The 14,777-nt window shown below is 41.1% G+C and overlaps 1 protein-coding gene across 3 annotated transcripts in view; it reads left to right on the forward strand.

The window, feature by feature from the left end:
• LOC118660338 (glutathione S-transferase A2-like) overlaps positions 1-14,777 on the forward strand; it is a 44,495-nt gene that overhangs the window by 19,947 nt on the left and 9,771 nt on the right. The window contains exons 1-2 of one of the 3 annotated variants that reach the window (XM_036317597.1): positions 708-840; positions 12,319-12,425. In XM_036317597.1, coding sequence (XP_036173490.1) covers positions 12,339-12,425 — 87 coding nt within the window. In that variant the 5' untranslated portion in view covers positions 708-840; positions 12,319-12,338. Of the gene's footprint in view, positions 1-707; positions 841-12,318; positions 12,426-14,777 lie in introns of those variants that run through there. The other 2 variants (XM_036317596.1, XM_036317598.1) reach the window with 2 other exon arrangements.

Consider the following 14,777-nt stretch of genomic DNA (forward strand, 5'->3'; position numbering starts at 1 on the left):
AATTTAAAAAACTATGTTATTTATTGAGCTATTATGTGCCAGGTGCTGTGTCAGACAGTTGGGGACATGACTGGAAACAAGTTAAAAGCTCTACCTCCAAAACTTCACAGAGTTTGGGGAAAAATGATATTAAACATATAAGGTCAATAATGCTGTAGTGGCTCAAAGTAGAGTATTCCAAACAGAACAAATGGCTTGTGCAAAGGCCCAGAGGCTAGCAAGCCTGATACGAGTGCGGCATAGAGGAAAAGGTGTACTAACCAGGTTGCCAGATTTAGCAGAGAAAATACAGGATGCCCAATTTAATGTGAATTTCAGATAAACAATAAATAATTTTTTAGAACAAGTGTGTCCCTTGTCTGAAATTCACATTTAATCAGGTGTCCTGTATTTTATCCAAAACCCAACAGAAAAAGTATTCCACCATCAGCTTGCCCTTTACTGACCTCAGCTCCCTTTGCTGCTCACAGAAGAGGTTTATTATTTGCCTTAGTCCTTGCATCCAATTCATGCAAACCTCACAGCAAGCTCTTCAAAAAGCCATGCCCACTGATTGGCAGAGAGAGTTTCACAATCTGAAAAGTTTTGTTTAATCTTTTATTTGCTGACCTTGAGAAGGAACATATTAACCAGTCGTTTCGTGATCCGAGGATGACTTGTCATTTTTCTTCTTATTTGGCATTGAACCCATGGACCCTGAACATTGTGAGAGTGGATTTCCCTTATCTGGAAGCTTCCTCTTTCAGAGAGGAGGAGTTATTCAACTGTAAAAACAGCTTCTAAACACACGAGGAGGTGGCTGTGAGTTGCTGAGACAAGTGGGAGACAGATTTTAATAAGGTAAGTTCTGGTTTTATAAACCTTCCTATATGGCACCACATTCTCACAGTGAAGTCACCAAAACAATATATCAAAATGTGTCCGTGGACTGCGCCATCTTGGGTGGTTGTTGCCGGCATCCAGAGACCAGCTACTAACCAGGAAACAAGGGATCTCAAACAGCGTGACTGCATGAACTCAGACGAGCGCTGCTTCTTCTCACGGAAAGGTTGGACATCCCCTAAAGGTGCGGTTTGCAGTTCGGGTTGGAGGGAGGACCAAGCTCGCGCGCACGCCCCACAGAGTCCACAGCCTTTGGGACCAGCGTGACCAGTGAGTGGGGATGGGGCCCCACAGGGCTGCTGGCAGAAGGGAACGCGAAAAATGAGCCCATAGCTGGACTGGATGTAAAGGAGCAGCCTTGGACTTTGTCAATCTGCTGGCTGCTTGGTGCCAGGGGCGAGCGGGAGCGTGGATACTGCGCGCGGAGACTGTGCGCAGACCTGGAAGGTGGAGGCTTGCGAATTTGCACAACTATCAGGCTCTTGTTACAGTTCCCCTTAGATCCGTGCATTTGATTAGTAAACCCAGTGCATGGGATTCCCCAGTTGGGGTCATTCGCAGAGCCTGTAGGGGAAAGTTCTTTTTGGGGAGCCTGGGAAACAGCGGGCAGTGGCAAGGAACCAGCTCTGGGCAGTGGTCTTTCCCAAACCAGTTCCAAATACCATAGAGGAAAAAAAAAAAAACCAAAAAAACCCCCTACTGATAGGATTTATAGCCTCGGAGGTCAATCCAGACACACTGCCACCCAGAGGCAGAGCCACGAACTGTCTCTTCTGTGATCACAAATAAAGGCAGTCTGGTAAACAAATACAACCTGTCTTAAAATCAGGTCTGTGGTTTACTGCACGGAGGGACAGTGTATCGCAGGGAAGTTCAACACTCCCCTGAATGCCTGGCAGGACTAAGGCGTGCCAAAAAGAAGAGTGGAAGATCTGAAGCACCTTCACTTCCGAATATTTATATATATATATATTTTTTAATATATTTTTATTGATTAAGATATTACATATGTGTCCTTGTCCCCACGTTACCCTCTACCCCCCCCCCCCCGCTCATGCCATCACCCCCCCCCTTTGTCCGTGCCCATTGGTTAGGCCTATATGCCTGTATGTAAGTCCTTTGGTTGATCTTTCCCCCTTACCCCCACCCTCCTCTACCCTCCCTCCAAAGCCCGACAGTCCAATCAATGCCTCTCCATCTCTGGATCAGTCCTTGTTCATCAGTTTATGTTGTTCATTATATTCCACAAATGAGTGAGATCATGTGGTACTTATCCGCTCTCCAGTTCCATCCATGCTGTGGCAAATGGTAAGAGTTCCTTTTTCTTCTTCCTCTTCTTAAAGAATACCTTTCAGCATTTCATATAATGCTGGTTTGGTGGTGATGAACTCCTTTAGCTTTTTCTTATCCGTGAAGCTCTTTATCTGACCTTCTATTCTGAATGATAGCTTTGCTGGATAAAGTAATCTTGGTTGCAGGTTCTTGCTATTCATCACTTTGAATATTTCTTGCCACTCCCTTCTGGCCTGCATGGTTTCTGTTGAGAAATCAGCTGACAGTCGTATGGGTATTCCCTTGTAGGTAACTGACTGTCTTTCTCTTGCTGCTTTTAAGATTCTCTCTTTGTCTTTTGCTCTTGGCATTTTAATTATGATGTGTCTTGGTGTGGTCCTCTTTGGATTCCTTTTGTTTGGGGTTCTCTGCGCTTCCTGGACTTGTAAGTCTATTTCTTTCACCAGGTAGGGGAAGTTTTCTGTCATTATTTCTTCAAATAGGTTTTCAATATCTTGCCCTCTCTCTTCTTCTGGTACCCCTATAATTCTGATGTTGGTACGCTTGAAGTTGTCCCAGAGGCTCCATACACGATCTTCATATTTTTGGAATCTTTTTTCTTTTTTCTTTTTTCTTTTTCAGTTGGGTATTTTTTGTTTCTTCGTATTTCAAATCTTTGACTTGATTCTTGGGATCCTCTTGTCTGCTGTTGGATCTCTGTAAATTATTCTTTATTTCAGTCAGTGTATGCTTAATTTCTAGTTGGTCTTTTTTCATGTCCTCCATGGTCTCACTATACTTATTGAGGGACTCATTAAATTTATCGGCGGTTTCCATAAAATTCTTGAAAAACCTTATAAACGTGGCCTTGAACTCTATATCCAGTCGTTTGCTTTCCTCCGTTTCTGCCATTTGTGACCTGTTTCTTTGTCTCAGCATTTTGGCTGCTTCCCTGTGTTGATAGAGTGGCTTTGTGTGCTAGGTGTCCTGTAGGGCCCAGTGGCTCAGCCTCCCCAGTTACCTGAGGTGGACAATCTTAGTGCACCCCCTTGTGGGCTTTGTGCACAGTCTTGTTGTAGCTATGCCTTGGTTGTTGTAGGATCACTGGGAGGAATTGACCTCCAGGCCAATTGGCAGTGAGAATCAGCTGTGTCTGCAGTGGGAGAACTTCTGTGCTGGAGACACCCTTCTGGGGCAAGACTTGCTTCAGTGGGGCTTTGGTGCTCACTGAGACTGCACCCTGAGTGTGTCCCTTATGGATCTGAGGAGTTGTGATCTGGATGGTCCCCCTCTGACCACTGGGTACAGTGGCTCTTGGATCTAAGGAGGTGCTAATTTAGCCTATGCCTGAGGTTACACAGCAGGAACTACGAAGAGAACTGCAGATTCCCCTTCCTTTTTTTGGAGTTTGGAAGTGCCCTGATGATGCTCAGCTGTGTAGCAATGCAAGCCGCTGTGGGGCCTTGGGCCTTCTCTTGGAAGCTCTGGGTCTATCTGGCCCGGCTGCGGTTAGGTAATTACAGGTTGCAAATGGCCGGGGCATTCATATGCAAAAGCCTCTGCCGCAGCCTGGGCGGGGCGGGGTCTCAAGGAATCAAAGGGCGGAGCAAGCAGCTATGGCAGAGCCTCAGCCCCGCCCTAAGGAGTCGAGAGTCCCAGTGTCCCGGCAATGGCTGCAAGCACCTCTGAGGGAAAGCCGCCCTCAAGCTCGCCCGCTGCCAGACAGTCCAGTATCTCCCCGTATGAGTCCTGGGTCCCCAGAGACTTCCCGGAACCGGATTTCAGAGCCGTCGGGAGCTTGTGTCTCCCTCCGGATTCAAAAAGACAGCCGCGTCCTCAGGTGCCAGACCCTTTCCGCGCGTGCGAACCCCCGTACCTCTGCACTCCACCTCCGCAGCTCCTCTGGCTCTCAGTGTGCTTTTCTTTCCTTCTAGTTGTAGAATTTACACTCAGCCAGCCCTCCTGTAGTTCTGGATGATGTCCGCCTTGTGTTTTTGATGCATTTATCAATTGTTGTGGGAAGCAGCAATTTCCCGGTGTTTATCTATGCCGCCATCTTAGTTTCTCCCTATATATATTTTTTTAATTCTTTTTTCACCATTTCATCAAGAACCTATTTTATTATTTTTTATTTTTTTCATCACTTGATTTTACCTTTTTAATTACTACAATTTTTTAACCAGTATTATTGCTATCCTTTTACCATTTTTTCAAGTGTCATTTTATTTATTTATTTATTTTATTTTTCTTTATTTTATTTTGGGATTAGTGTTCTACACTCTATTTTCATCGTTCCTTTAGCATCATTTCTCTCTATCTCACATTTACCCTTAAGCCAAAACTCTCTTCCTCACTTTTCCCCTTTTGTTGTCCTGTTTCTCTTACCCTATTCCTGCTTTGGATTTTCCCTATTCCTTCTTTCTACCCACTGTCTTAATTTCACCCTACTTATATATCTAATTTCCAATCCCTCGCTCTAAATCCATATACACCTCTCTCTCTTATCTTTCTTCACTACCTAATTTTTTTTCTCTCTCTCTCTGTCATTTTGCTAGTGTTTGCTTGATTTTGAGTATATTGGGGTTTTTTATGCTTGTGTGGGAAATTGTTTTGTTTTTCATTTTCATTTTTCTGTTTTGCTTACTTTTTCTTTATCTGGTTATTTTTGTGCTTCTGTTTTCCCTTGCCTCGCTTGATATTGGTGGTTGTTTGTAGTTTGCATTAGTCTCCAGGGATCTGCTGCTGAAGTTCATTGAGATTGGTTGCGGTTCTCTTGGAGTTTTCTCCCCATACAAATAGCCTCTTCCCCACCTCTATTTCATTCTCTTACTTTTTTTTTTGTCTTTTTGTTTTTTTCTTCTCTCCCTTTTCCCAATCTCATTTTGGCACTCCTTTTTGTTTTTTATTTTTCTCTTTAATCTTTTTCTCTTTTTTTCTTTTTTATCCCCTAATTCTCTTCGCTCGGGGGGTCACCTTTATTTGGGGTTATTAATATCGTGAATGCATTTAGTTCGGTGCCTTGTACATTGTGCCTTGTTGTGTTGTATTTTGTGCCTTTGAATCAGCGCAGCAGAGAGAGAACTACATAACCAAACACCCTGAGAAGAGAAATCATGATGAAACAAAGAACCAACCCAAATATGAAAGAAAAACAGGCATCAGCAGAAAAGGAAACGAAATGGAGGCAAGCAACCTGTCAGAGAAAGAATTCAGAGTAATGGCCATAAGGTGGATGGAAAGAATGGAAGACCAATTCAACAATATGTGTAGGAACCAAGAGGAAATGAAGAAGAACCAAGAGGAAATGAAGAGAAACCAAGAAGAAATGAAAAATGACATCACTGCCATAAAGAACTCAATAGAAAGCATCAACAGTAGACTAGAAGAAGCAGAGGACCGCATCAGCGAGCTAGAATACAAGGTAGGAAAAAATACCCAAACAGAACAGCTTCTAGAAAAAAAATTAAAAAGCAGGAGGAGAGCCTAAGAGAACTCTGGGACAATGCTAAACGAAACAACATCTGAATAATAGGGGTGCCAGAAGGAGAGGAAACTGAGCAAGGAATAGAAAACCTGTTTGAAAAAATAGTAACAGAAAATTTCCCTGATATAGGGAGGAAAAAACTCACACAAATCCAAGAAGCTCACAGAGTCCCAAACAAAATGAACCCGAAAAGACCGACACCAAGGCACATAATAATTAAATTGGCAAACACCAACGACAAAGCAAGAATCTTAAAAGCAGCCAGAGAGAGACAGAAATTTACCTACAAAGGATCCCCCATCAGACTAGCGACCGATTTCTCAACAGAAACACATCAGGCAAGAAGGGAATGGAATGAAATATACAAAGTCATGCAAAGGAAGGGTCTGAATCCAAGAATACTATACCCAGCGACGCTATCAATCAAAATTGAGGGTCAAATCAGGAGCTTCACAGACAAAAACGGTCTACGGGAGTTTATTACAACCAAACCAGCAATGCAAGAAATGCTACAGGGTCTGCTGTAAATAGAAAAAACAGGAAACAAAGAAGGAACGCAGCGGTAAAGAACAAAAATGGCGACTAACAAGTTTCTATCAATAATAACTTTAAATGTAAATGGATTAAATTCCCCAGTCAAAAGGCATAGGGTAAATGAGTGGATAAGAAAACATGACCCATATATCTGCTGTCTACAGGAAACCCACCTCAGAAAAAAAGATGCACACAGACTGATGGTGAAGGGATGGAAAAAGGTTTTTCAGGCCAATGGAAGTGAAAAAAAAGCCGGGGTAGCAATACTTATATCTGACAAATTAGATCTCAAAGTGAAGGACATAAAAAGAGATGAAGAAGGCCACTTCATAATACTAAAGGGAGCAGTCCAACAAGAAGAAATAACTCTGGTAAATATATATGCACCCAATATAGGAGCACCCAAATACGTAAGAAATCTTATGGAGGAGATCAAGGGAGAGATTGACAGCAATACAATCATAGTAGGGGACCTTAACACCCCATTATCTCCACTGGACAAATCCTCTAAGCAGAAACTCAGCAAAGAAACATGAATCCTAAATGACTCACTAGATCAGATGGAATTAATTGACATCTTCAGAACATTTCACCCCAAAGCCACAGAATATACATTCTCCTCAGGTGCACATTTGTCATCTTCAAAGATAGACCATATATTGGGTCACAGACAAAGTCTCTTCAAATTCAAGAAAATTGAAATCATATCAAGCATCTTCTCAGACCACAAAGGCATAAAACTGGAAATCAACTACAACAAAAACAATCCAAAAAAATCAAACACATGGAGACTAAATAGCATGCTATTAAACAACGACTGGGTTACCAGTGAGATCAAAGAAGAAATAAAAAACATCATGGCAATAAATGACAATGAAAACATAACAATCCAAAACCTATGGGACACAGCAAAAGAAGTCTTGAGAGGGAAGTTCATAGCTCTACAAGCCTACTGCAAGAAACAAGAAACAATGAGAATAAATGACCTAACTCTACAACTCGAAGAGTTAGAAAGAGAGCAACAAAAAAAGCCCACTGTAAGCAGAAGGAAGGAAATAACAAAGATCAGAGTGGAGATAAACGACATAGAGACCAAAATGTGTCCGTAGTACAAGAAAATGTCTGTTTTATACTCACATCGTGCCTTCTTGGTGGGCTTCGGAACAGTTCAAGAGTTGTGCATTCTATTGCTGTTGGATGCATCTTTATGAAAATGTAAAATAGAAGAATTTAGAAAGCGAGAGCATGAGCATTGTGGTGTGAGAAAATGTAATAATATGAGAAGAAAAAAATGATAGCATTTTAGGCAATCTGAGAATATGATCAGTGCAAGAGAGTATAGGTGTTTGTACTAAAGTTACTTTCTCTGTTGAAAGAGTCAACATGCAGCCATTGTGAATGGTAATACTGTAATAGAGGCTGTGAAAGTTCAAAATTAAATTTATTATGATAGGATGTAATCAGTCTGAATGTCAGTGGAACTAGATTGCATTCCGTCTCTGCTGTGATTAGCTAACTGAGAAGTCCCACGCACTCTCTGGGTTCATGGCCAGTCTAGCAAATGGCTGGAACAGGGTTCCCAAGTGTGGTGCTGTTGGCGTGTTGGGCTGGGTAATACGTTTGTGAGGAGGTGTCCTGTTCATTGTTCTTTTTTCTTTTCCTGCTTGTTTGTTGAAAATATTAAAGAAATGTGCATTTAATTCGTTTTAAGGAATGTACTTGACAATAGTGTTAACATATATTTTCTCAAATGTTCAAGCTTTACACTTTTAAGAAGCAGCAATGATCATTTGTTTAAAGTTTTACAAGAAATCATCACTTCATCGATTCAGTCACCACAGTTAAGATTAATATTCTCACTTTTTCTCTTCATCTCACTCTACACTTGCAGGAAGAACACACAGTGGGGTAGAGTTCCATCCTGGTGCTATTTACAGTCTGTGGAGTTGAATGAGAGGTGAAAGTGGAGAGAGAATTACTGCATTTTTGAAAACAACTTTATCTTGGAAAAATGACATAGATTTAACAGCCAACTGCAAAATCAACCATAAAGTATTTCCAACTAAATACACAAAATAAGTGTCTGTTAGGAGAACGTGGTTAATGAAAAAAGCTGGATAACATGCAGAATGACTCTGGGTGAATAAAATATTATTTGTTCTGGAACTCTGAGTCAAGAGATAGCTAGCTAGATAGATAGATAGATAAATAGATTGACAAATAGATGATTGGCAGATGTAGACAATAGACAGATGATGGAGTATGGACAGATAGATGATGATGATAGATAGATAGATAGACAGATAAAAGAAGACACATGTGCTAACAAATGTGTCCAAAGACTCACCCATCTCCCCGGAACTGGGAACAGGAGGGGACCTCCATTTATTAATTCCTATTAATGACTTTTATGTATACTTTCACATTTAATTTTCTCAATAGCCCTTAAAGTACATATTACCTATCTCTATTTTTAGAAGAGAGAATTGGGGTGCAAATATTAAACAACCTGAGCACTTTACGAACCTTACAAGGAAAGGAGTTGGGCTTTGTCTCTAATTCTCACATCTCTGTGCTAAGAAATGCCATGAGGGCTGTATTGGAGCCTGCAAACCAGCCTCAACAAAGCCGGGACCTGTAGGAGGGTCGCTGGGACAGCGCTGCTAGTTTCCAGGACTACAGCGAGGGACTAGCTCTCCGCTGAATGACACAAGACACTGACTCCAGCAATGGGACCCAACCTGATGTCTGTTCTCACCCAGCAGTCTATGACCCCTGAGGGCATGGAGCAGGCTTGGTTCCAGCGTTTAACCTTAGCAGGGTGTGACAAATGAGGGGTGTGACCTACTCAGGTTCTCATGTCTGCCCACCAGACTATGACCATTGAGAGCAGGGACCAGTCCTGGTTCCTGTCTTTCTCAGCTGACTCTGACCCTGAGGGCAAGGAGCTGGTCTGGTAACTGTGTCTACCACACACATGGCTCCCAGAGGGCTGGCACCAGCTTCAGTCCTTCTGTGCCTTAGAGCAGCATATAATTAATTTTGGTTTTAGTCCAGTTTTATAAGTTAGTAACTGATAAATTTAGTCCTTTTGCATTTCTTGTGATAGTAAATCATTTGGATTTGATTTTGTTAAAAAAAAAAAACAACAACAACAAAAAAACTCGGTGATGAGAACCACCCTGAGAGACTTAGCTCCTTTACTTTACTACGGAAATATCATAGGACATATTCCTTTCAAGGAATATAAGCTGACTTCCTTATTCAGGTGAAATATAGTGATGCTATATTCACTCATAGTTTTTTAGGATATCAATGTAAAGCAAGGCATGCACATATTGATATTTCTTGTCAAACCACTAAAAATCAGGGAACAAAAAGGACCTTGTGAGTTCAATATTTTTCTCTTTCCCTCCTCTTTAACCATTAGCTGACGAATGGGTTCTGAATGGGAAAAATGAACAAAGGTCTCAGGAGAGAAGCACAAAGCCTGCCAAAGTGTTATGAAATCAGAAGATGAGTTCAAACTAGCCTAACACTAACAAAACATAGGAGAGTTAGAGGTGGTGCTTTATCTGTTTAAACTTCAGTTTCCTTGTCTTTAAAATAGGATATTAGAAGCTGTTTCCTAGGGTCGTTGTAGATGGTAGACACAGTAAGTAGATACTGAGAATCAGGAACAAAGGTGTGTGACCTCTGGCAAGTCGTTGACTATCTGGGGTTCTCATTTTCTGCTGACCAGGCAAAGTTTCATGATAACTTTTGGCCCAGTCATATCAGGACATTGGGTACGTACCCTCCTATTTGGGAGGGGAAGAAAGTTGCTTTTAAGGAGGAGCTTTATGATAAAACATTACATAAGATAGAAATTATTTCTCTTTGTAACTTGATCCTCAATAAATGGAGGAGGGAGCTTAGTGACAGGATTTGAGTCACTAAGCTTTGCAAATTCTAGTCCATAGCAAACACCTGCTAGTGCTAAATTCTCCTCTTCCTTCTGCTGAATCATTGCATCTCCATTTCCCACGATAAGAAAGTACAATAGACAAAACCTCCACTTATAAAACAGGTTGATTGCCCAGCCAGCATGGCTCAGTGGTTGAGTGTCAACCTAAGAACTAGGAGGTCACAGTTTGAACTAGGAGGTTGCAGGCTCAATTCCCAGGAGGCCGCCAATCAATTATTCTCTCTCATCATTGATGTTTTTACCTCTCTCTCCTCTCCCTTGCTCTCTGAGATCAATAAAAATATATTTTAAAAACTAACAAACAAGAAACCCAAACCAGGTTGATTAACTATGTTTACTTTCTAAAGCTTAGATTCATGAATCTCATATCCACAATGTGTATATTAAAAAATTTTGGTATTAAAATTCAAGTCCACTCACTTTTTCAGAGATATATCCATTGGGTAAAGAGAAGTATGTCTTTTGTCTCAAACTCCACAACAACAACATTTTTCAGGAGAATTAATGTTTTCTAAACAGCACTTGGGATTTACAAAGAAAATGCAACTGTTTCTCACTAAGTCCTGGCTTTGCGATTCATGCTTTTATTTTTTTTTATTTTTGTAGAATTTCCACTCAGCCAGCCTTCCTGTGGTTCTGGATGATGTCTGTTTTGTCTTTTAGTTGTATTTTTGAAGTGGTTGTGCAAGGCAGCAATTTCAGGTGTTAACCTATGCTGCCATCTTGGTTTTCTTGGAAACATCAATGATCGGCTGCCTCCTGCACGCCCCCCACTGGGGACCAAGCCCACAACCCAGGCGTGTGCTTTTGGCCGGAATCGAACCTGGGACCCTTCAGTCCACAGGCTGACGGTCTATCCACTGAGCCAAGCCGGCCAGGGATATGATTCATGCCTTTAATGGGTCCTATGTGTTTCCATTCACGCAATGATAGACCTAGTTGTGTCCCTAGTTGGAGCCATTGAGTTTCATTCTCAGGTTCCTGGCTATGTCCAGTTGCTATGCAGCCTGGGAAAGACCAGACACAACCAAACTATCTCCTCCTCTTATAATAACCAAGCAAGTGTGCAGACGTGCACACATCTACACAAACAACAAACGTAACTGAAACTAAACTTCATGAGGCAATGCTTATCTGTTGTTAATAGAATGCACTTTGGTATTTTCCATTTTTTTATTTCATTTTTTAAGTTGGTGGATACCACTTAACCTTGAGCAAGTTACTCTGGAAGCCTCAGTATCCCCAACTGTAAAAGGAGAGTAATAACAGAATCCATCTCAGATGATTTTTATAGGATTAAGTGAAGGTAAATAGGTGAGAGAATGCGCATTCTATGATAGGCATTGAACAAATGTTAGTTCCATTCCATAGACTGTCAAGTTAATGCAGTAACATTAATTTTCTAGCTTATAAAACACAGCAAGTATAGGTAAAATGTAGAATTCCAGAAAAGGTAAGGAATTAGCACCCTGTTGTGGAAAGAATTAGGGTCTTTAGAGCTACAATTAAGGGAGTCTCTGCCCTAATTTCAGCTTTTGAACAAATGCAGCATAAACTCCAAGGTGCTGAGGACTGACTCTGCTCCCTCCCCGTCCCTGTCAGTGAAGTCCTCTGGTTTCAAGCTACCTCACAGGCTCCCAGGGCCCACACCTGGGTGGTTTCTGGCCCTGCCCTTTTTTAGTTCCTTTTTAGATTTCAATTTCCATCACTAGCTGGAGTATGACTGTGAATGTGTCATTTAACCTCTGTGCCTTGGTTTCATGTACTGAATAATGGGTATAATAACTAATTCATAGGGCTGTTATGAGGATTAAAGATATAATATGTCCAAAGGGCCAGAATCATTAGGAGATTTTCAATAGTCATTACTTTTCTAATCCTTCCCCTCCCTATAACACCCACAAATACATCTTTACCACACACTTTCCCCTATTGCCTGCCAAGTCAATCAGATATTACCCAATAGAGACATAACAATGGTTTGGAGCAATTTTTCAGAGGTGGCTATTGATGGGTGAGAAATCAGACCAAGAAAGACGTTCCAGGGACTCTTTCAGCTCTGCCACGAATAGGGCAGATACTCCCTCAGCATTGTTGGTGCTCTTCTACCACACATCATAAAGTGAATGTTCGTGTTTCATTCATTCATTCATTCATTCATTCATTCATTCATGTTTAGAGAATTCAGGAGACTGCATCATGGCTGGGAAGCCCAAGCTCCACTACTTCAATGCACGAGGCAGAATGGAGTCCATCCGGTGGCTCCTGGCTGCAGCTGGAGTTGAGGTGGGTTCTGAGTTCTGTCAACTTAAGTTGGATCTAAAATTGACTATATTGAAGTACTTTTGTTACTGGACATGGACTGGCCCAGAGAGGGTCTGCCTCAGGCCACAGTGTAGTGTGTGGGTTCTTGACTTGGTGTAGGAAAGGTTTCACAACAGGAGTTCAGGTGATTTTGAGAGTACTGTAAATTTGTTTGCTTATTCATTTAACCTTTTAAAAGATGGAGCAGTGAAGCAAAGGAAGGACGTAGGGTAGAAGAAGCAACAGGAGAGAGGCTAGCAGTGCTCTGCTTTGGCTCCCGAGAAACGTTAGAGGAAAGAAGTGAGCCAAGGCAGGGCTGCTGTTGGCTCACTTGGAAGTAAAGGTCACAGTGATAGAAGTGAGCCAAGGTGGGGATGGTTTTAGCTCACTGGGAAGTCAGAGGAAAGGGGCCTTGGAGACAGGATGAGGCGGTGAGCCTGCTGCTCTCCTAGTTGCAAGTCTCACGGAGACCCTTAGAGTTTCAGAGGAAGTAAAAAGTTCATGTCCAAGAAGGGGCATGGGTGTGCTCTAGAATGAGCCTGCACTTGTCTTTGTCCTGAGGGCTTCTTATCTATTTTTTTTTCCTGTGGAGGAGAATCTTAGGGGAGGGCTTCATAGAATATTCATCAGCTTTCCAGTTGTGTTTTTAATATGTTGATGCATCCAAGTAAGTGTATAGGGACTTCGGGATTATTCTTTGGTCTGCTCTACTATTTTACTTTTTCTTGGGTCTGTCTGGTTCTAATGGGGTTTTTGTTATTTGTTCCCATGACTTCATCTGTCCTTGGGTTTGGCTGGCACAAATGGCATTAATTGGGTCTCTGTGTTCTATCTCCCTGACCAGGTGGTTTAAGCTACATATTCTCTGGTTAGGGAGAAGTATTAACCATTTGCTCCCAAGTGTCCTTGGTTAGGGAAGATAAGGTCTTGAGTTTCACTAGCTGTCCATAGTTGTTCAAATTGTTTGGCCTGGTTTAATGTTCTTGTCTCAGTTTCCCTATTTCACTTGCCCAGGAATTTTCCTAGCTGCTTACTGTCCTGCCACACTTTCTCAGTAAGCTATAAGCTTTTTTTTAACTTCTGATAAGTTTTGCATTAAAACGAAAACTGCCAGTTATTAAGAGATGAACAGATTCAACCTAATGTACTATTAAAATTTCCTCTCACCCTGGCCAGTTGCTCATAGTTAGAGCAATGACCCTCAAATTGAAAGATCACTGTTTGGATTCCTGGTCAAGGGCTCATACCTGGGTTGGCAGTTCTATCCCCACCTCGGTCAGTGAGGGTGAGGGAGGCAACCAATTGTAATGTCTCTCTCACATGAATGTTTCTCTATCTATCTATCTATCTATCTATCTATCTATCTATCTATCATCTATCTATCTATGTATGTATCTATCTATCTATCGATATCTCTGTCTCTATCTCTGTCTCTATCTCTCTCTCTCTGTCTCACTCCTCCCTCCCTTCCACTCTCTCTATAAAGAAAAAAAAAAGTAATGGAAAAAATATCCTTGGGTGTGGATTAACAACAACAACAACTTCTTCTCATTAAGGAACATAAACAATTAAATTAACTTTAAGAAACTAATCACAATTTGTGGGCTTTATTTGGATTTGAATTTAAACACACTGTAATATATCATTTGTAACATTTATGCAACATTAAAAACATGAACATTGATTGAATATTGGATGATATTAAAGAATCATTGTTGACATAGGTAATACCCTTTGTAATACTTTAAGCAATAAGAAAGAAAAAAAAAGAATCATTGTTGATGTTTTAAGTGTGATCATGTATTGTGGTTATTTTAAAAATAATTCTTATGTTTTAGAGGAACAGATTGAAGTATTTAAAAGTGAAATATATGATGTCTAGAATTGGCTTCAAATTATTACAAGAGCGGGAGAGTGTGTGCGCATAAACACAACATAGGGTTGGATTCAGTTGGTAATTATTGAAGCTGGGTGATGGCTACAAGAGGATAATTTTCTGTTTATTTCTATGCATGCTAGAAATTTCCATAATAAAGAGACAAAAATAAAATACTATTAGAAAATAAATGTAATTTAAGTTAAAGCCTAAACCAGAAATATGGGGAGAAGCAGACTGTAAGAAAATGTGTGTTAAAAGATTTAATGCACCCACTCAGCAACAATTTTGTTGAGCACCTTTCAGTACCAGCCTCTGTGCTAGATTCTGGGGATACACAGATGAACAGGACAGACAAGGTCCCTGACTTTAGGAAGCTTACAGTCCAGTCAGGATGCAGACAAGTAAACAGGTGATTAAAAGAAGAATGGGAGCGTCTAGGAGCACAGCCAAGCACT

This window comes from Myotis myotis, unplaced genomic scaffold (assembly GCF_014108235.1).
Source record: "Myotis myotis isolate mMyoMyo1 unplaced genomic scaffold, mMyoMyo1.p scaffold_m19_p_7, whole genome shotgun sequence".
Lineage (NCBI taxonomy): Eukaryota > Metazoa > Chordata > Mammalia > Chiroptera > Vespertilionidae > Myotis > Myotis myotis.